This window comes from Aythya fuligula, chromosome 7 (genome assembly GCF_009819795.1).
Source record: "Aythya fuligula isolate bAytFul2 chromosome 7, bAytFul2.pri, whole genome shotgun sequence".
Lineage (NCBI taxonomy): Eukaryota > Metazoa > Chordata > Aves > Anseriformes > Anatidae > Aythya > Aythya fuligula.
In genome coordinates, this window is record NC_045565.1 from 37758452 (window position 1) to 37780539 (window position 22088).

General features: G+C 44.1%; 3 protein-coding genes across 3 annotated transcripts in view; 2 read left to right on the forward strand and 1 right to left on the reverse strand.

The window, feature by feature from the left end:
- The window catches only part of CFAP46 (cilia and flagella associated protein 46), a 73788-nt gene extending 73588 nt beyond the window's left edge, over positions 1-200 (reverse strand). Inside the window, exon 1 of the mRNA XM_032191250.1 lies at positions 152-200. Coding sequence (XP_032047141.1) covers positions 152-200 — 49 coding nt within the window. The remainder of the gene's footprint in view (positions 1-151) is intronic.
- TCTN3 (tectonic family member 3) lies at positions 199-17450 on the forward strand. The gene is made up of 14 exons (XM_032191251.1): positions 199-293; positions 2750-2818; positions 3556-3677; positions 5094-5224; positions 5551-5659; positions 5735-5853; positions 7496-7531; positions 7937-8011; positions 8122-8247; positions 9341-9436; positions 9695-9792; positions 10353-10515; positions 11262-11399; positions 14695-17450. The coding sequence occupies exons 1-14, from the start codon at positions 199-201 to the stop codon at positions 14914-14916; spliced, it is 1599 nt and encodes a 532-aa protein (XP_032047142.1). The 3' UTR covers positions 14917-17450.
- Positions 17451-19454: 2004 nt separating this feature from the next.
- ALDH18A1 (aldehyde dehydrogenase 18 family member A1) overlaps positions 19455-22088 on the forward strand; it is a 35707-nt gene continuing 33073 nt past the window's right edge. Inside the window, exon 1 of the mRNA XM_032191254.1 lies at positions 19455-19477. The gene's annotated coding sequence lies outside the window, so the exon portion shown is untranslated. The remainder of the gene's footprint in view (positions 19478-22088) is intronic.

Below are 22088 nucleotides of genomic sequence, written 5' to 3' on the forward strand. Positions count from 1 at the left end.
AAGTTTGACTGGCAGAAAATCAGGCTAAGAAGCACAATTAAAGCGTTTGGGAAAAAAAAAAAAAAAAAAAAAAAGACCGTACGATTTTTTCGGGACAGGCGCACATCCCGCGGCGCCCGTGGTGCGGGGCCGCAGCCTGGCACCCCCTCACCTCGGCGGCTCTGCGCGGCCAGGAGCCGCTCGCGGACGGCCACGTCCATGTCGCCCCCCCCGCCGCTCTGCCAAGCTCGCCGGAGCCGTTTGCCGACGAGTTCTTCCGAGAGCTTTGCCGCACCACCGGGAGAGCAGCCAGGGCACGTCCTCCGTCCGTCGGCCCGCCCGACAGCCCCCGCCTGCTCCGGCGGCCCCGCCGCGCTGCCTCCCTGTGCTCGGCCGCCGTTGCCCGAGCGGGACTCTGCCGCCGCGCGCGTCCCAGCAACGCTCCCGCCGCGCGCGTCCTAGCAACGCTCCCGCCGCGCGCGTCCCAGCAACGCTCCCGCCGCGCGCGTCCTAGCAACGCTCCCGCCGCGCGCGTCCTAGCGACTAGGTCCTGTCCCCGCCCCGCGGGCGGTGCGGGCCGTTTCTCGGGGAAGGTCACGGCCCGTTCCTCGGAAAGAGCCCGCCGCGGCTGGTCGGCAGCGCTATTGCTGCAGCGTGCGCCGTGGCAGAAATCCCGCACACTCCGTGAAAACAAATGCTCTCGAGCTTTTAATGCATGCTTACCGCCACGCACACGCTGTACGAAATCACTGCACAAGCGGACTCAGGTTAACAAGGGCACCGACCGATAGCTTCCTTTAGGTAGAACTACTGCTGAGAAGCACTACCACCAGTAATTTTGGTTGCTGTTTATAGAGCTTCCAACGTGAAACCTTTTGAAACAGGCCACCAGTGCCTGCAGCTTCGGGCTGGAGCAGAATGAAGTGCTGAGCGACGTTTGGGTCATATCAGCCCACACAGAAGGAAGCTGCAGGCTACAAACAGTGATCTTCCAAGACTCGAGGCTTTTGCATCTTTTTAGTCATTTCACAGTATATCGGCCAAGAACAATTTTATGATAAAAAAATAACCTTCAGAGAACAACATTGCAGAAAAGATACAGTCAAAACAACACAAAACAAACAAAAAAAGCACAGAAAAAAAATAAATCTGTAACAAAATAAATCTGTAAAAATAAATCTGGACGTGCTGCCATTTGACAGACCAAATGAAGGACTGAAGCTGTCGTGTTCTCTCTCCCTCCAGCTGCTGAGATGTGGAACGCTGTTTTGCATAACACTGTTGTCATGAAGACTATCTATGGACTTAAACTTGTAAATCCAACATTTAAATGTAAACCCTTTGCACTTTAAGCTAAATTGAAATTCTGCACTGGTAGGATGTTGCAGCCCTGAGAAGACAGAACGCATTGTGCAGAAGGACAGCATTGCTATTAAGTTTCCGAAGACACTTCTTGCAGTCATCTATATCTGAATTATGAGAGGCCAGTAGGGTGAAAGCCGATAAAAACAGTAAGTGCATCAAACTCTTATGCTTCAGGCCCAGCTACTGAGTAAGTGACACATACGGTACATTTCAAGACAGTAGACCTTTCAGTTTATGAAGTGCTGCTTCATATGAAACAAATATATTCAAGAACCTGGAAAGAATTCAGCTTTAGACACCTTCCTATTCTCTAGCTGTTCTCCAGCCTACTCCTGACCACACAGCCCATCAAAAAGAACAAACTGCCTTGCTTGTATGAACGTTAATAAACAAGAACAAAACTCGTGAGATGAACAAAACCTCTGTATTACATAAAAAAACACCTTGTGTATTACAAAATCCTTCAAACTCACTGCTGCTGATCCCTACACACCTGCGTGCGGTGTAGCCCTCCTCTTTTGGATTGTGGCACATGGCAGGTCACAGTAAACCTAAGTACCCTAAGTACCTAACGTAACTACACAGACCAATATATGGTCTCATAGAATCATGAGACAGCTTTGGGAGGGAGAGGAAAGAAAACTCTGTAGCGACTTTGTGGCAATTTCTGAAACAGAAATGCATGCCTACGTAGATATTTGCCCTATACTGTGGTGAATTCTCATCCCAGTGAAATTGACAGCAACATTAATATCCTCCGCTTATTTTGAATTGTTTTTCCATTGTCAACCCTAACGTAACGAGAAAAAAAAAAAAAAAAAAAAAAAAAAAAAAAAAAAAAAAAAAAAGAGGACGTGCATCTGGGACCACGCCCGTCCCGGCCGAGAGAGGAAGCCGGCTGCCTGCAGGCACAGCTCCGCTTCCGCGGGGCCGCCCCGCCTCCCGCCGCGGAGCCGGGCGACGCCGCGGCGCTTCGCGCCCCTTGCGGCGGCCCCTCCCCGCTTCCCATCGCGCCCGCAGGCGGCCCCGCGCTCTCCCGCCGGGAGCCGCGGCGCTCAGCAAGCGCTCGGCGCACGCGCGGCGGAGCGCGCCCAGCTCCTGCCCCGCGGCGGAAGCCGCGTTTCCCGGCGACGCGGGGACGCCATGCGCGGCGCCCGCGGGGTGCTGCTGGCCCTGCTGCTGGCGCGGCTGGCTGCCGCCGCCGAGCTGCCGCCGGGGCCGCGCGCGGAGCGGCTCCCCGAGCCGAGGCGACGGCTCCGCGCCGAGGCCCCGCCGACCGCGTGGCCTGGGGCAGCACCCGGATCCCCGCCGCCGGCGCCCTCCGCGGCCGCCCCGCCCCGCCGCCCCGCCGCCGCCGGGCCCCGCGGGCACCCCCGCGGCCCCGGCCCCGCCCCGCCGCCGCCAGCTGGCCCGAAACTTGCGGCCTGCGCCGCCCCGGGGCTGTCGACGCGTCCCGCCGTACCGGCGGCAGCAGGTGGGCGGGCCGGCCTCCCATCGCTGCCGTGCCGTGCCGTGCCGTGCCGTGCCGGCGGAAGCCGTCCCGGGGCTACCAGGCGCGGACAGGGGCGGGCGGCGGGGCCCCGGCTCTGGCTGGCTGCAGGAGCTGCGGCGCGGCCGCCAGTCCCGCCGCCCTGCTTGCCCGCACCGGGGGAACGGCTCGGTTCTGAGACGGGGCTCGGAAAGGCTTCCGATGGCAGGTGTTCTAGCGGCCCGGGTAAAGCTGGTCTCGACTGCTCTGTGACATGGCTTGTGGTGTGGAAACTAGGGAGCCTTACCTGAGGAAAAAAGAACTCGTTTCCTACCGGGAGGGAGCCTGCAGAGCAATTAGAGACCGAGAGATTCTGTCAGAGAGGAGGGTATTTTCAGCTGGTTGGAGAGTGAAATCTGTGGCAGAGCCCTGAATTTCCAGGTTGTGGTTTTGGAAAGAACCTAGAGGAGCTGTAAGACACAGACACTGAATTTCTTTACCGCTTCTAGTTCCAAGGAATCTCAGAACGATTTCTAAATAAACAAATAGAGAGTATCCACAGAGTTACTACAGTGGGAAAGGAGGCTTTCTATAATTGATTATGAACACAAACTGTACAGTAACTTATTTAAGCAGATGAAAAGTAATACTGTGTTTTGTTGTTGGCATTTAGTAGTGCAAGAAGTTAAATTCTACAGGAAAAGTCTATTTAACGTTCTTTTGGGGGGTGTGTCTGTTTGCAGGTCTGTGAATCAAGTGTGTGTGGAAAAATCGCTTGTGTTCAGAACTAATACTCCTTATCATACTGATACCATTTCTGTCCCTGGTGAACATGATCTGCTGTTCTGTGTGCAGCTGGATGACTGTAAGTAACTTCTCTTTCCATTAACTTAATTCATAGATAGCCTTTGCTTAGGGAATCTCTTTTTAAACTTACATGCTATATTTGCTAGAAATTATTTCATTTGTTATAGTCTCTGAGAGACCATAGGGAATCACCATCCCATCGCTGAAGACAAAAAATTATCATTGCCCTCATTTTGAGGGTAGTGTTCCCTTGGCTAAACACAAATCACTCTTTAGCAATTGTTTCTGTATCTAAGACACCTTAATTTGCTACACTTAGAGCAGTAAAGAAAGTTTGACATCTGTCATATTTTTCCTATTAGGAAAGGAAGGAAAAACTTCCTATTATCCTTTTCAGAAAGCGGTTTATTATCTTATCTTGGATTACTCATTTGATATACTTATTTTCATACTTCCTTCTTTGCTGTCACTGATTTGCAGTGATCACATACCCTAGTAGGGCATGTCAATAATGTTTTTTCTCCTTCTGCTTTCCTCAATGCATTTTGTTTGTCTGATTCAGTGTCCAGCTCACTGGCATTCATTGAGATTGCTTAGGAGCTCATGTTTGAACACATACTATTTTCTCTTTTGACACTCGTGTCTGGGAGTTTTGATCAACAGTCCCATCTACTTTGGACTTGTGTCATAAAATCAGAGAACATTCTAGGCTGGGAGAGGCTTAGGAGGTTACCTGGTCCGGGTACTAGTCAAAGAAGGGTCCTGTAACTTAGTCCACCTTTCAAATCCTTGTAGATGTTACCTGAATGTTTGTATGTGTTAAAAAGTGTGTTCAAACAAATCCATCAGGATGAATCTCTTTAGTATGTCCTTAATCATTTGACTGAATTATATGACATAGTGCCTTAGCAGTAATAATTTAAAACATTGTAATACTGTAACACTACTGAATGGCGCTGGGACAAGAAGACATCATTGCGAGATACCAGTAGAATTTTGTCTTTTTAGGATGTCTATTCACAATTCATACTTACTTTAAAGTTTATCAGCCTTAATTACTTTTTAATCCATTTAATGTTGCTTTTACTAAATGTATACTGCTGCTGTTTTGTCATTAAAACATCATTAAAACATCGTTAGGGGCCAACTTGGGCATCTTACAAAAATGAGAGCACATGTTAAACTAGTTGCCTTAAGCAGTTTTCACAATTTCAGAAAATCACGTATGTGTATCAACACATGTTTCTCAAGAAACAGTACAAAGTAGTTCCCATGATATCATCCTCCTGTTCATAGCTCGTATTAGTCTGTTAGCAATCTTACTAAGGATTAATTACTGTAAGGCACTATCTAGCTTATAATTACTGAAGTTGTCCCTTGTAAAAATATTAGCACAATGTTTACTTTTTCATAGAACTATCTTTTTTAGTAATTTTACGTTGGTAGAATTTTTTTTTCTTTTTTCACCTTTTAGCAAAGCTGAACTATTTCCAGCAGCCACAGCCTATCAGAGAATCTGATTTTCTGAAGTTCTCGGAGAAGTACGGCAGACTCTCTTTCTTAGCAGTATCACAAGTCCAGCCATCGTTTTCTGCCTTTTACCGGGTGAGTTGAAAAAAAGATAGCAACCAGTTTGCAGATATGCCTTTGCTATTGATGTCTGTAATGAGACCTAACGAGAACAGAATTAAATATTCCTCATATATTTTTCCCCTATAAACCACAGTATTTTCAGTTCTTTTCATTCCTTGTTGTGTAAAAAGTTTCTAATTAGTTTTCTTGTATGTAGTTTGGACATTTTAGATAAAACTGGCTGTGCACTAAGGAGAAGTTTCAGTTTGTCTCTCTGCCCTGAGGATGTCGTTACCTTGCACTTGGCCTTACTATTCCACAGTGATGTTGTTTGTAGTTTCTCCGAATTGTCTTTTCAGGCTGGTGATCCAATCCTAATCTATTTTGATTCATCATCTACACTGAGTATGCTTAGACAACCAGTGAAAATGGGAGTCAGTGGACTCTGTGTTGATGGAAATCCTGCTGGTTAGTAAAGGGGAAAGCGTTTCTAAGGGCTGTGTGCTTCTGTTGTGTCTTAGCTGACAATGTCTCTTAACTCAGGCTTCCTGGAAAGTAAAAGCACAAGCTGTACTCGGATTTTCACCAACTTGAGCAAGAGCTGCATTACTGACCCTGCCCTAGATGCTGCCTCATACTACCGTGACTTCACAGTGCTAAAGGTGCATGTTGTATTTCTTCTTTTGCTAAGCATCTTTCCATTGCCTTCCATTGATACTTCAGATACCAAATCACTCTATTTTCAAGTTATGTAGTACCCCTTGATCTTCTGATTATTATACCCCTCTTGCTAGAAATCCTGTTAAAAATGTCCCAGTAATCAGTAATAATCCATCACTTTTTTTTTTTTTTTTTTTTACACCCAAGTACTTTTCAATAAACTTCAGTTATTATCTAGTTATTAATGCATAGAACAGGTACTTCATCAATATTTCATAATTTGAACAGTTTAACCACAACTCTCTTACATTTTAAACAGACTGTTTATCAAAGTATTTTGATCTCTTCCATCAACTTGATCAACCAAGCAAAGTATATTCCTAGGAAAAAGTAAGGGGTGTTTTTTTTTTTTTTGATACAACATGTTCTCTCTAAAATCATTTTGGATGCCAGTTATATTATCTTTATTTTGCACAATCACAAAATGGTTAAGGTAGGAAGGGGCTCCTGGAGGTCATCTAGTCTAACCAACCCCCACTCAAGCAGGGACACCAAGAGCAGGTTACCCAGGACCACATCCAAGCAGCTTTTGAGTCTCCTTCCTAAGGAGGAAGTGTTTAGATGTATTCCAGTTTGTGCCCATGGCCTCTTCTCCTGGCACCGGGCACCACTGATAGGTGCATGTCTCTGTCCCCTTTGCAACCTACCCTTTGGGTATTTATATACACTGATGAGATTTCCCCCGAGCCTCCTCTTCTCCAGGCTGGACAGTCCCAGCTCTCCCAGCCCCTCCTCATAGGAAAAGCGCTCCAGTCCTTTGATAATCTCAATGCCCCTCCACTGGGCTCTTTCCAGCACATCTAGTCTCTTGTGTATAGGGGGGCCAAGAACTGGACCCAGCCCTTCCGTTGTGGCCTCACCAATGCTGAGTAGAGGGGAATGGATCATTTCTCTTGACCTGCTGGTAAGACTTTGCTTAATGCAGCTGAGAATACAGTTAGCCTTCTTAGCCAAGGGCACATTTGCTGATTCATGTTTGACTTGGTGGCCATGAGGACTGCTAGATCTCTTTCTGCAGAGCTGCTTTCGTGCATTCATAGATTGAATTTCATATCAATTTTCCCATTATTTATGCTGAGAGTAATGTCAAAATAACCAGCTTTTTGTTCTGGGTTCATCATGCTGGTCTTGCTGAATGTTAGCATAAGAACATCTCACCACTTTCTCTGGTATTCCGAGATAAAAGAGCAATATAAATATTAACACCTTATTAAGACTAATGGCCCAGCTTACCCTTCAGTTGGAAATACTCTTATAAATCTATATAATTGTAGTAGAGAGTATTGCATTGACCAAATTTAACTCATGTTTTCAGGGCTTGCTTTGTTACTGAGCCCCAAATAAAAAAGAATAAGGCTAATAATAAAAGTTTTCTTTTGATCTAAAAATATATTCAGTACAGTATGTCTGTGATTTCTAGAACACAAATGGATGACAAACTTTACATATGTGGAATAATCAGTCATTCTTGTCAATGTAATATCTAAGGTCTTTTTAATGATGGTTTCATGACTTTAGGCAGTTGTAAACCCAGCAAAACTGTTGTTTTTTGGTGGTGTTTGTTGGTTTGTTTGTTTTCCCCAGGTTCCAATCGATGGCACTCTTGTGGAGTCCATGAAGGTCAGTCTCTATTGCTAATGAAAGTAATTTCTGCTTCTGAAATAAAATATATCTGGAATATTAGGCATTCATAGTAAGGCCCATGAGTGAGAGTGGAAAGCCAACTTGTGAGAGTGGAAATATTTTGTGCCTGAAACAAGATTTTTTGTAAGTGTGACATAGACAAAATACAGGGTTATAAGGCAAGGTGTACTTTTAAATGATTGAGCACGGGTGGGGTTGGTGTTAGGGAAATAGCTTGTTCTCTTAGGAAAAACTGGGCATCTCGAACAGAGTGACATATCCCCAGATTTCAGCTACAGCAGGAAAGTAAATCCAGCTTTGACAGAAAAGCAGTGGAAAAGAGTAAAAAAGGCACACTCTGTTTAAACAGTTGTTGTTTGTTAATATGCTTACTGTTTCCAGGTGAAGATCATCCCAGTCACACCACCTAGAGCTCCCTACATGAAAGACAACACATGTAACAATGCTGTTTCTGAGGTATGTCAACCTGTTTTCCTTAGGGCAGCTCAACACCAGCTTGAAGTCATTACCCATATAAAGTCATTACCTGACTGTGTCTCTGATTCTTCTCTGAATTGGACTCTCAGGTGATCTATGAAATAGAATTCAATGGCACCCGTGGGATTCAGAGTGTGTCTGTCCGGTTCAAAGTGACCAACATCTCTGGGAACTCAGGAGTCTCTCTGCAGCAGCACTTCACTTTGCACTTCTGGGTCAGTGCCCCCATCCACCCTGAGCTCTTGCCAAGTTTGTGTTCTGTAGCATGTGAACTAGTTTTGTATGGAGAAATGTGAAAAGATAAGAACAGCATCACAGTCGTATGATAGCATGAGAACCCTGGTACATAGCTGGTACTCGAAGGAAGTGGGGACATAGCTTTGATCTCAAGTAAACTGTGTTAGTAGAACAGGCTCTGTGCAAGCATGCACACTTGAGCAAATTTGAAGGGGCTAGTAATTTTGATCTGGCTTTTTGTTGTTGTTTTATTTACTTTGTATTTGTGTGTGTGTGTGTTTTGTTTGTTTGTTTTTTCTGGGGGAGCAGGGCAGAGGGATGATGAATGAAAGGGTTGGAGCTGATACTGTATCCAAGATGTTCAGAGTTTGTTCACAAGTTCATGTTCTTGTTGGTCCCTTCCAACCTGGGATATTCTATGAAAGTTGCTAAATCTAATCCAGGTATTTTTTAAATTTTGCCTGTGCAGTGAGAATAAGAGTGGAGGGGGTGGACATCTGGGAAATGCTAGTATGTGTTAGAGTTCATATAAGCCTTCTCCCGTGGAGGAATTTGGATAAATGGTTACCTCAGGAGTTAGTGTGACCTCAGGAGTTAAGTGTGCAGTGCAACCTTGCTAAAATTATCCCTAGAGGCTACCTCCATAAAATAATGTAGAAGTGGAATCTGCCACTCAGAATCAAGGTTAAGGCAGAGCTTGTTCTGCAGATAATCTGCAGAATTGCCAAAACTGATACATCTGCTTCCTTAGAGAGAAATACTGAGCAATTCAATGTCTCAAAAAAACATCCTGGTAGAGTGCATACGTCAGGATAAAGACATCTAGTTTGTTTGTTCGTTTTGCTTCCTGGACTGTTGATGGACTTGTCAGGTCAAAAGCACTATTTGGAAACAAATAGTGGAGGCTTTGGGAGTGTATCATATTTAGTCACTCCAAAAATGCATTGCATCTACATTTCTGCAAATACAAATTTGGTCTCCTCAGAAAAATGAATCTCATTGGTGATAACATTTTCCTTTTTTCCTTTAACATTCTCTTTTGCTTTGTTTCTTCCCTTTGCCTCTTGATAGACCAGGACTCCATCTCATACATTGCCTAGAAGCGGAAACCCTGGCTTTATCATTGGAGCACCACTGCTGATTGCAAACACTGGTGCCACGCAGCATGTATCCTTTCTGCTGTCAAGTTTTATTTATCTCTGGGTTTCTTGACGCCTGGCACTATTCTGTTTGGACTCTTGAGATTCTACCTTTACCTGTGAGGGCATACTTCAATATTACTTTGCAGCTATCAGTAGGCCTTTTGGTCAGGAAACCCTGTAGGGTTAAGGAGGAATGTGGTTTACGGAGAATGTTAAATAAAAGTTGGGTGTCATTTATTATCTGGTAGTTTTTTGTTTGGCTTCTTGACATGCAGTCTATTAGATGAGCATTTTAAGGAGTGAGGGTGATGGAAGTTGTTCACAGTTCCTCAGACACACGGTACAATTTGGAAAAAATATGAGGACTGGCTGCAAGCTCAGGTAAGAACACGCTGCAGTCACCCTTACTAACATACTTGGAAGACTCTCACTCAGCACCTTTTTCCATAGCTTCTCCCTCACTTCTGTGGAGCCAGGCGCTTTCCCTAAGGTCACCAAGGGTTCTTTACAGATTTTTCATCTACTCCAAAGAGGACTAGACTGTCAGAGGGATGGTGGACATCTAGAGCAGTTTGCACATAGTGATGGCCCTCTGGGAAGGTCTGAGTCTTTGGTCTGGCAACATGTCTTGGCCAAGAGTAGCGTTTGTATTTGAGAAGTGATTTATAATGGAACCTTAAAAACTGATTGATTTGATGATGTGGGTGACACTGAGGTGATATGATAGCTAAAAAGCTGTCAGTTTTCCGCATCATGTGTTATCCTGCCATGTTCTTCTTGCTTCTCATTGCAGAAAGGATTACAACTTTGCCTGCTTAATACTGATACTTCTGTAATGGTTCTATTGACTTCATATTCTATTACCAATGAAGGGTTTCGATATCAGCTGCTTCTGCCCAGGAAAGCGCTTTCTGAAAGCTGTAATTCTATTTCATTTCCAGCCTACCCCAAACAGAAGAAAGTAACTGCAGTTACATCCAGATGAAGTTATATGAGGCTCTTCAGGGGATGAACACAGCAGAGGACCTTGCTATAACTAGCAGTGCTTATTCAACCCAGGTAGAAGAGTGGGCAACCATTCTGATTCAGAACTGCAGTGTACAGGTAATGTAAATGTAAAAAGACCATCTGAATATTTGTTTTTTATATCTTTGTGTTAGTTTGAGGAGGATGAGTGATGGGAAAAAAAAAAAAAGAACCGTCTTGTTCATCAGGGCTTGGTTTCTTTGCATGATGATCCACTGAATATCAGGTGCCTTGTAAACAGCCATCCTTATTAAGGTTCTTACTATTAGAATATTTATTAAACAAAAGAAGAACTGATAGATTTAATCTCTCTTGAATCCCGTTCCTGATATTCAAAGAGTCAAAAAAAAGTTTAATACTCAATCTAGCGTTGCACTACCTAGTTTTCTGACAGCTTTCTAGAACTACCTGGTTACTCCCATTAATTTGATGCTTATATTATTATTGTCCTTTCTGATTTTCTAGTTTCTAGGATATTTATGCATTACCTAACTAAAGTTAAGAGCTTGCGATCCAAGTATTTATAGAAGAGGGAAGTTCTGTTTTGATCATTTTAATCTATCAGGAGATGGCCTAATGGAATGTAAAATCCAAGTGATAGAGCTGAGACAAATTCTATTTGGAAATGAGATGACGGCGAGATGAGTATAGCTCTAAAATGTGCAGCTGACCTGACCAGAAGTTACGGGGTTAGTTCTGAAGTAACTCATTGAAGTTGTGACCTCTGCTACACAAAATGTTAGACTTTGACTATAATGGTCCTTTTCAACTTTTCAATCTTTAAAATACTATATTGAGATGCTTGGGTTGCCTTTTATTTTCAGGCTATGAACTGTACTTCCTGTTGCATGGTTCCTGTTACACTGAATATACAGATACTGTGGACTAAGGTGGGCCTCCTGTCCAACCCTCAAGCTCAAGTACTGAGTGCACAGTACTCTTATCAGTGTCACCCTCTAAAGGTATGAAACTTAAAACCCTTCTCTTGTACACAGAAGTCATTAAATGGGATTCACAGATTATTTAAGAACCAAAGAATCAAATGGTCTTGATATTTCTGAGTTGTGATTTACTGAGCTGTAGCAGTGGTCTGGCTACAATGATAAGAGTTTATATATAACAGCTCCACAGAGGAAGGTGATTTTATAGTCTTATTGATACTGTCCTCAGTCAGTTATACAGCTGGAAAAGGTACTTTCTTTCCAACCCCAAATCACCTTCTGCCAGTTAAGGAATCAAACTTTAAACTTTTAACTATATTCAGTATATAGTTGTTATAAAAGTTCAGCAACTACTTGTTTATCTTGTCCCTTAAAGCCTTGCTATGAAATTTATCTTGATTTTTATTTCACAAACACCACAGCCTGCTGATAATCTATTCAGGAAGATATTTCTACTGCTCTAGGGGTTCTGAAATCACCAGCAGGCAGATGAGGAAGAGTCTAATTCTGATGGTGGTAGGTTTCAAGAATTAGGGGGAATGATCATGAGCCAGAAAGCAAGTTTTTAGGAGAAGATTACTTAATGTCAGCAGGAAGGTAGAGCTAACAGGACTGTGAAGGAAAGTGAATAGTTTTTTTTTTTTTTGAGTATGTGTGGATCCCATTTTGGTGCAAGGCTGCATTCCCATGATGACAAAATCTTTTGGGCAGCATGTGTATTTCAAGGCTTATACTTCTCTGCAAGAGCTTTAATGGGGAACAGCTGACACCTGTCCATCATGCCTTCATGGCAATGAGGTATGACATTGCAAATGTCTGATATACTACTATTCTTTGAACTTCAGATTCAGTCCAAATGGGACTTCACATCACTTGTTTGGCCACGTCTCATGGTTCCTCTTTGTCTCCCTTCCCTGCAATGTAATTTAAAAGAACATGACAGCAAAATGTTTACCCTGTAAGACATACTTTACCTTGAGGCAAGCTGACACCACTCCCCACGTGCTTGCCTGCTATTGGGCAGATAATTTCTAAATCTGAGCTATTATATGGCTCTATTGATATAGCTTCTGTCTTCATTCCTAGTAAAAGTGCAGGTTGGACATCTCTCAATATGGATTAGCGAGTCAGGAATAATGAGATTCAGATTTCATCTGCTTGAGCAACTGATGCTAATTACTTTAGAATCATAGAATATCCTGAGTTGAAAGGGTCCCACAAGGATCACCGAGTCCAACTCCTGAGTCCCCAAAGGACTACCCAAAAAATCAGACCATGTGTCTGAGAGCGTTGTCCAAATGCTTCCTGAACTCTGGCAGGCTCAGTGCTGTGACCACTGCCCTAGGGAGCCTGTTTCAGTGCCTGACCACTCTCTCGGTAAAGAACCTGTTCCTGATATTCAGCCTGAACTGCCCCTTTAAGCTGTTTCCTTGGGTTCTATAGCTGGTCATCAGAGAGAGAAGCTCAGCAACTTTAGGGCTAAAAGATATGTTGCAAAGCAAATGATAAGGAAGTTCCTGGCAGCAGAAAACACCATTAAAATCAGTAATGACTTCATGAGTGGCAATCCACGAATCAGGGTTGTTAGTAAAGACATTTTAGCAATGACACGAAGAGCCTTAGAAATCCTTTTAGGATGTACCTGTCTTAGGAACAGTTTACATTGGCACCGTAAGCCAGTAGTAATGCCAGTGTCAAACCCTGATGTGTGAAATTGATAAAAAGCTGAATCATTCAGCCACATCTAGGACAAAACTGGAACAAGGCAGGAGAAGAAAATTAATTCCCCTAAGTGCCATCTGAACTGCATTATACCAGTTAGACAGCTGGATCATAAATCTGCTGGAAGTATTTGTATCAATGGATGAGAATGTATGTTTCTAGTTGTAACTAATTTCAGGGCCATCTAGGATATTCTGATATACATCACAGAGACAGCGCCTGCTTACTCGTTGATACAAGAACTTATATCCATCAAGAGTCTTGGTATTTTTCTCTTGAGACTCGTGAATTCCATCCTGGAGCTTCTTTGAATGCATTCTGCACCACTTTGCTCTAAAGGCAATCTTGTTGAGGTTTTCAGAAAAGTGAAATGAGATAGTGATTTCACAGATTGGCTTAAATCAGTACTAGCACAAAATGCATACTGCCAGTAGGTTCCATCTCAAGGCTAGCAATGCGGAACTGGGAAATGGCTGGGAGGTGGTGACAGGTTGTGAGATTGCTCCTGCCAAAAGAACGTGGTCTTATCTCAAACCAAGCTAGTCATGCAACTATCCTCAGCTCAGGGTGCGTGTGTGTTCTCTTACAGCATTCTGTTGAAACAGAAAGATGCTGAGGGCTTAGGATAATTTCAGTCCCCTGTTTTGTCTACCAACTGACCTACCAATCTATCTTCTTTCTGAAACAATATCATAAAATATGAGAAAGAAACTCATTGATATATTGGGTCCCTGGCTTATTTTACGGAAAGGATCAAACTCTGTGGCAGTCCTGTCCTTTTCTGGCAGCAATGAGCTGCTCAAAGGTGATCTTGTCTCAAATGTTATTTAGAAAAATAAAGCTTGCGTTGCTTCTGTTCTTATTACCAACTAGCAGATGTGCCTTTCCTCTGAATAGAAGGCTTACTGTAGCAGAGCATGGAGACTGCATACAATCTGGAGATCTGTAACACAATGCACAGTAGCTACTGATCTTTCTTGAGACCTGTGCTGTTAATTTACCTGCTAAGCATCAATTTAGAGAAAGGAGTTACTCCACTAATTATGTATGTATATCTTTCTATACATATATATCTGGATTTCCACTGGCAGATGTCTTAAGAGGAAAGATGTGTACCTATGGTGTAATAGATGTATCCGTCAAGGTGTTCTCATGATCTGCATTTTATCTGGCAGCTCAGAGTCTACAGCTCTTAACAGATGTTGAGTTGTATGGAGGAAAAAAAAAAATCAATCCAGGTTTACACGTAAAGCTATGACATTACATCCTGACTCTTCTGACCTAAATATTGTGAAGACCCAAGGTCAACTACAGGATCACAACCAGTCCTTAATCTTTCATGTAGCCTTTTATTGAAAGGTGTCAGTTTTCATCTTAAAAATGGCAAAGGGCAGCACTGTGAAGATACTGAGTTTTCTTTTTCCCCACTAAAATACTTCTCTGTACCATTTCATGAAAACTACATGACGAAGAGGATATGAAGAACTACTGTTGGAACTTGCAAGCTATTTTGAGTGACCATTAGGTAATTTATCTGGGAAACGTATCTTTTGAGTGAGGTATGCTAAACTCTGTACTTTCCTTTTTGTTACAGCTCCTAGACGTGAGCCTAGTGCCTTTGACAACTGTCGTTACCTTCGCTGACATGACGGAATGGCCAGAACCTCCACATGGCCAGCCCAAAATACAGTGGAAACTCCCATTTGACTTCTTTTTCCCCTTCAAGGTGGTACTGAATGGAGAAAGAAGCTACAGAGGTGATCTTGCTGCCTATTTTTTGTTGATTCTAATATTGTCTAGTATTCTTTGCCTTTGATGAGAGTCAAACAGAAGAGTTCAGTAAGTGAATTAACACATTCATCTTATGATTCAGATCATAAACTTTTCCTCTCAGGTTCTTATACTGTGCCTATGGTATGTATGTGCCTTCTGTTCTTGGATTAAGCCACATGACTAGCTTCTGTCCTGTGTCCTCTCACACTCCTGTTCTCCATACGCATGTTCTGTAAACCTCACTGAGGTGAAATTCTGGAGGGATGGGAGTTGTTGAGAGATGTTGCAGGTATGAGGAGCGGGAAGGAGGAATTTAAAATGAACTTATTCTCAGAAACCAAGAGTGCTTTCTAAACCAATGAATGTGGAGAGAGGAGCGAAGTTCAGTTCAAGCATTGTGGAGCTACGTTCACTCATCTTGTTAGAGAAGCACCTGATTTTTCTATGTGGAGCTAACAGAACACTTAAAATATGTGATGTCTCCCAGGAGACCCAAATTGTTATTTTGTGAGTGGGCGTGTCTGCCAGTCACCTTTGAGCTGTCCTTATTTTGTGACAGCCATGACTGTGTGACAATTATTTTTCTATGTATTTTCAAGTATAGGTATTCAATTGAAATTTTCTTGATTTAATCACTGTTTGCATTAGCAATAGTGTTACGTTAAGCGATGTAATTTGAGGTATTGCACGGACTGAAGTGTAACTGAATTTTACAGTTGTTTGTTGAGACAGCTTCCTTCCTGCTCATGCGTATATGTGAGTGAACAGTTTTTCCTACTCAAGAAACATTCACCTGTGGCTCCAGACTGGAACAAGACTGATAATCTTAGAATCGTTCAGGTTGGAAAAGACCTCTACGATTGTCTAGTCTAACCTTTAAACTAGTACTGACTAGTCCACCACAAAGCCACACTACTTAGCTCTACATGTAATGACAGCCACTGAAGTTCTAGGTGGCACATCAGAGAGCTGTGAACAGTCTTAAAGGACAACATCAATTATTTTAGGAGGAGTTGATGGGACTAAAGATCACTGCAATACCTTACTCACCTGTGTGTGAGTACCCTACTCATCTGGGACCAGATTGTAAGTTGCTGTCTTTAAAGTCAAAGGTGATCATTTTGATATCTAGTCTGACCCACTGAATCACAAAGACTAAGGAAATCTGCTCAATCATTCCATTAAGTTAACTACTGTATATTTTAGCAAAGAATTTATTACTTATCCTAAATTCTTCAAATGGAAAAATCTGCCACATCTAATGTTGAGTAATCCAGTGGAATCAATAATAGGCCAGAAAAAGAGAAATCTGGCCTGCCTTTGACAAAATGAAGTTGTTGCTTTTTTACTTAATACTGCATTTAGCATAACTCTGTTGCTGTTCTTCATTATAACTTAAACAGAGCAGTGTACAAATAAACTGAAAAATTCTTATTTTTAAGTCAGGACATCAAAGAAGATAACCTGGATAAAACTAAACATGACCAGTATAAAACATGCATATTAGAGAGTAACTTCACATATTTAACTTTGGAAAATCCGTTCTGATTGTTTGCATGGATTATTAGCTTGGACAGAATCCTGTTCAAGTGACTACTGCTTCCATTGCTCCTGATTCTGAAGCAGGCTACGTATGTTCTAGTGTTAGATGGGGTTGGTGATAGTACCAGTACAGCAATGAGCTTTTATATTAGATAGGTACGGTTGAGAAGCCTCTTCTAGGTCTTTGGAAAGCTTTTAGCCGCACACATTTGAAGAGTAGATCATGTCCTCTTATGCCCCTAGTATTTTTCAATCCACAAAGTTAATTTATGGGTGAGAGTAACTTAATTGAAGAAAGAGTCAGTTGGAGAAACTTGCGAGTCATCACGCTGCTGTGTCAGGACACAGCTTTAATTAAAAGAACATGGTGAATATGGCAGCTTTTTTTCTGGCTTACTGCAATAATCCAATTAGGTGATTACAGGGACTTTTTTTATTCTACAAGCTGCAAAGACAGCTAAGTGCTGTAATAATGTGTCACCTTACTATTACAATTCTTTCATATTCCTAGCCTCTAATATGTCACTTTCTCTAGCACATTTTTGCTTCCTCTGAAATACCGTTATGACAGAAAATAGAGCTGGAAATAGCATTGTTCATAACTTGGTCAAGCCTGCTTTAAGGTACGCTCAATTGTAGATGTTCCATACCACATAGTTGTAGGGTTTAGAGTCCACAATTTCCTATGACAGTTTATGTTGGTGTCTACCTTGTTGTGTTTGTATTTCCCCCTACTGTCTGAACTTAAATGACCTCTACCAGTTGAGTATCAGGGAGCAGTATGACAGTGTCACGCAAGGCAACGTTCATAAAATAATCAGGAGACTCTTATGCCAGATATGTAGAATAGGGTTTCTTGTTTGGCATATTTTTTGTAAAGCCCCAGCTGAAACTGCTGCAGAAATCGCTCAGTGGGGGATGCCAAAGAGGCATGTAAATATGCTGTTTTCCATGGGCGCTTGACTGGTGTGTTATATACTCTGTGTAATAAATGGCTCAGTTTTCAAAATAGGACTATAATCAAAGTTTACAATTTATTAAAGGAATAGAGGTAAGCAAACAGCGCTGGGTGCGCCGGGAGTCTCTGCTCCACCAGGACGCACACCAGTTACATCAAGCAGCTGATTTTTATGTTCCTAGGCTGATACATATTCATTACTACTTCTAAAAAAAAACAGGGTTATTATAATTAGTTTCCGGAATCCAAACCCTCCTACTGGAGCATGCGTATCAGTCTCTGGTGGTCCCTCTGGGGGTCTCTCGTGCTGAAGGCTCATAGTCTTCCTCCCTCTTGTCCTTCTCCTTTGTCCGACTTGGCTGTATGTCAGAGACTTGTGCAGCGTCCCCTGCAAGCTTTGTCTTTTAGTTGTTTTTCAGCTCTCCCCGTCTCCTTAATCTCCTGGCCAGATAGCAAAGACTTGCATAGTGTCCCATGCAATAGTCATAATAGTTAGCAGTTATTCTGAACCCCCCCCCCCCAGATATCAGAGACTCCAAGGAAAAGTCTACAAATACATTTCCCTTCAAGCTCTCTATTGACACAAATTGCTAAAACATTCCTTTGCAAGATACAAGAATTATATACATTAACCACTCTGTTTTTCTTAGACTTGTCGTTATACAAGGGTAGGTAAGACAGAAGGTCACATTCATCATACCATGCGGCCCTAGCATTGTTCCATACTGACACGAATCAGATGAACATACCTCACATCTGTGTCAAAGGACTGAAACAATGCTGTGTAATTCCTCTCCTGTTAGTATTCTATCTGCATCCACCTCTCCAGTGTGTCATGTTTTGAGGCTGTAAGTCTGTTTTTACACTGTCCAAGTGAAGTATGCAATGTTGGACTACAAACTAGAAGTGGAATTGCCAAAAGTTAATAAAATATATTGTCAGTAGCTATGTGAATTAGGCTCCCCTCCCGCTTTTGATTAAGATTTCTCTATGGGGTTGTTTTATTGTTGCCACAGTGGGAGTCAATATTGGTGAATGTTTTTATTCTTGTGGTACTCCGAATATTCTTATGGACAGCTCCTTGCTTTTATCACAGATTTTTTTTTTTCAGGCAAACAGATATGGTAAGAATCCAAATACATATTCTGCAATCCCTCTTTCTATAATGTAAGAAAATACAGAAAAACTAAAGCAAATGTAGAAAAACTAAAGGAGGCATGTTAAAATTACTGACAGCTCCATAGCGTGCTTCTGATTTCTTCAGGCGCAAAGTAAATGACTCCGTTAAATGTGGCCAAATTTTAGCCACCGTTTGCTACTGTAGGGCTTGTAGCAAAAGGAGAGGTGTCCCACGTGCCGTTTCCTGTGCTTGCCTTTTTCATCAGGCTCAACTTACTTTTCTACTAAGCCACTGCCTATTCACGCACTTTTAGAATTATTATCAAAAATAAATAAACGTGATCCTCCAACACGCTTTCGGACTTCCTCAAAAGATCGTGTCCGAGCGCCAAGGGGCGCCCCACCCGCCGTGTTACAAACGGCGCTGCCGGCGGCACCTCGCACCCGAAGCGTGCCCGGACCGCCGAGACCGACCGGCACGGCCCCGACCGCCGGGTCTCTCTGGCGCAGCTCCGGGCCCTGTCTCACGCAGCCTCGCTATCGCCGCGCCCCGGGGGCCAAGCGGGAGGCGCGGGGGGCCGTTTCCGCAGCGCTCGCGCTCGAAGGCGGCGCGGTGTCTGCAGCGGGAAGACTCGGTCAACGCGCGAGGAGTCCCCAGGACGCACCTCCTCGCGCCTGCGGCCGCGGCCCGGCGGGGGGCGCAGCCCGGGGAGGAGCCGCCGGTGCGCCAGGGGGTGGTGCGGGGACGGGGCCCCGCCGCGCTCCGCCGAAGCGCCGCCCCCGCCCTCAGCAGCAGCAGCTCGGCCGAGCTCGGAGGGAGGCGGGAAGCGCCGCTGGCGGAGCCGCCGGTGCTCAGCCGCCGTCCCGCTCGGCCCCGGCTGTCCCGGAGCGCGCCTCCTGCCGCCGGCCCGCTCCGCAGAGCGCTCTCCCGCCCGAGCGCCTCCCCCCGGCCGGAGCGCGCCGCCGGCGGCAGGAGCCCGGCCAGGTGCGTGTGGAGCTCGAGCTCGGGGGCGGCTGGCGGGGCCGCAAGCGGTGCGGTGAGGCGAGGCGCGCGCTGCTGGCCTGGCCGGGCTGGGCCGCCTGGCGCGCGCTCCGCGGTGGCCGCGCTGCCGGCGGGAAGCCGCGGTCGCGAGGTGCGGCCGGTGCCGGAGCCGGACGGGGGGCGGGGCGCGGGTCGGGGGGCGGGGCGGGGCGTGTGGCCGCACCGCCTCCGCTTGAGCGCCGCGGGGACCCGGAGGGCGTGCGGCCGGCGCTGGGCCCCGCTCGGTCCCCGCTCTGCGGCTTGGGGTCAGGAGCCGCTGCCGTGGCTCGCTGCTCTCCCAGGAGCCCTCGTTGCTCCGCAGCGAGCCAAGCCTTGCGGCGGTTGAGGTACGCCCCGTGGGGTGTGCGATGTGCTGCCTGCGTCTGGAGGCGCCCCATCCTCCCGGTCTCAGGTTTTCTTGAGACAAGCGTGTAGGCTTTGTTTTACATTTTCTTGATGGCCACAGAGCAGTGCTGCTACGTGGAGTCATTGGCAGAGTGAAGCTGCTGTTTGGATCTCTGCAAGCAGTAGAACCAATAAGTAGCACCAATAAGAACTGTACTGACTTCGTTCTTCTGGAATTTTGCAAAAGCAGAGCTGTAGCACTGTGAGGCTTTCTCTTTCTTTGCCAGTCTCTTATGCCTACCGAGAACATTTCTCCATGCCCAAAGAAAACATTTAAACCCTCCTGACACTTGCGTGAGACATAGGAGTTCTTACCTATGTTTTGTCTTAACACTTGGTGATAAGCCTGTGTTGGTTGCATAGCATTTCTTCACAGGATCAGTTTTTGTAAGAAGAAACCTGATAGCTCTCTGAAAGAAGTAATAAAACTGCAGATAAAGGAGACTTGATGACCAAAACTTACACAGATTTCCCAAAACCCTCAGCAACTGTCTCTGTACTATGAAGTCAAGGACAGTTTTATTTTCTGAAATGACAAATAACTAAAATGCTTCCTTAAATGTTTGTACCTGTGTTGCCTCTATACCCTTAAAAACACTGGGTACTTCAAAGTCTCTGCCTTCTTTCTCTTGTCAGATTTGCTCTTGACAACATTGAAAAGCATCTTATAAAGGGTTAACATTTTCTTCTTTCTGTTTTGTAGTAAAGTATTTATATTTAGGCACTTTAGAAAGGGCATTACCTTTTCTGTGTTTGTGTTGGTGAAAGTTTTTTCCTTCAAGTTCTGTATGGATTTATTAGTTTGTGTGCTGTACTGCTTTCCTCTTCTAAACTACTCTTTGCCAGGGTTGTTGAAAGTAGCAGAGTGATCATCTCCCAGGCTTTTTCAGGTAATTTTTCAGGTGCTCTTCTTGCTGTTGTATTGGTAGGAATATGAAAGCGATAGTATTTTCACAATTTTCTACAGTATCCAGGGAAGAAAACCGCTGAGAGTCACTGTAGATGATACTCTGAAACATCAGTTTGAGGTGTTAGTGGCAGTCAAAAAGCAAATAGAATGTTAGAAATTACCAGGCAAGGAATGAAGTGCAAAATGAATATATCATTTGATGTATTCATTTATATCGTTTGATATATCATTTGATGTATCATGACCATATGTATCATGCCACTATAAATACATGCTCCAACCAACTCTGAGCATCGTGTGCTGTTCTGGGCTCGTTTTTCTGCCTAACATGCTGTACTTGTTTGAGGTTAGTGGGGGAGGTCAAGGAAAAGCAGTGCACATGATCATAGGTATGAAATAGCTTTTGTTTAAGAACAGCAAGAGCATCGTAAACAGCTTTATTAGTGGCAGTACAGTCTCAGGAATTGCTGTGTTTCTCTTCTGCTGGTGCTACTGCTCATGTGATTGTGTAGTCAGGTGGGTTGGTTGGTCTCTGACCAGAACATTAGTGATAAAGCTGAACACTGGTTTAAGGAGTGGGATGGGAGCTGTAGCTTTGAGAAGGAGGGGTGGCAAAACTGACAATTCTGGTGACAGAACTGTTTAGGAGCAACTTGAGCACTGCAGCCACAATTCACGTGCAGGAATGAGAAGGTGCGTGTTACAAGTCTGTAAGATACTAAGTGGTGTGGAGAAGGTGGATAGCCCCAGTCACACAAAGATAGAGACCAGGGGAGTGTTTAGGTAGTTTTAATTGTTTTCTTGTCACACCCATATACTTTATTTGGGCATCTGATGGAAACTGCTGTCATACCAATTTTTTGGGGGTAAGTTTTTCCCCATTAGGATTGGGTGTTGGCTTATCCTTGGTAGAAACCAAACACCTTCTTTATTCTCCCCAACCACAAAAGAATAAGTAAACACATCATTGTGAGGACAGAGAATAAAAAAAGAGAGGTAGGTAAAGGCTTAAAAATAAGGAACTGGAGGGAATGCCATCAAGATACTGATAAATGCTGTTTTAAGTGATACTCTTCATGGAGAAGTGACAGGACAAGGACCTATAAATAAATCATACAGCTGGTGATTTTTCCTTGTCTTTCTTCTCAGGATGCTATGGTTTTCTGGCTTAAAGACCGCTGTAAGGCAGTTGTTGAAGAGGTTCCACAATGGGGCCTTGGATACAGAGGGTATGAATAAATAATTTAGAAGGGTGCAAAA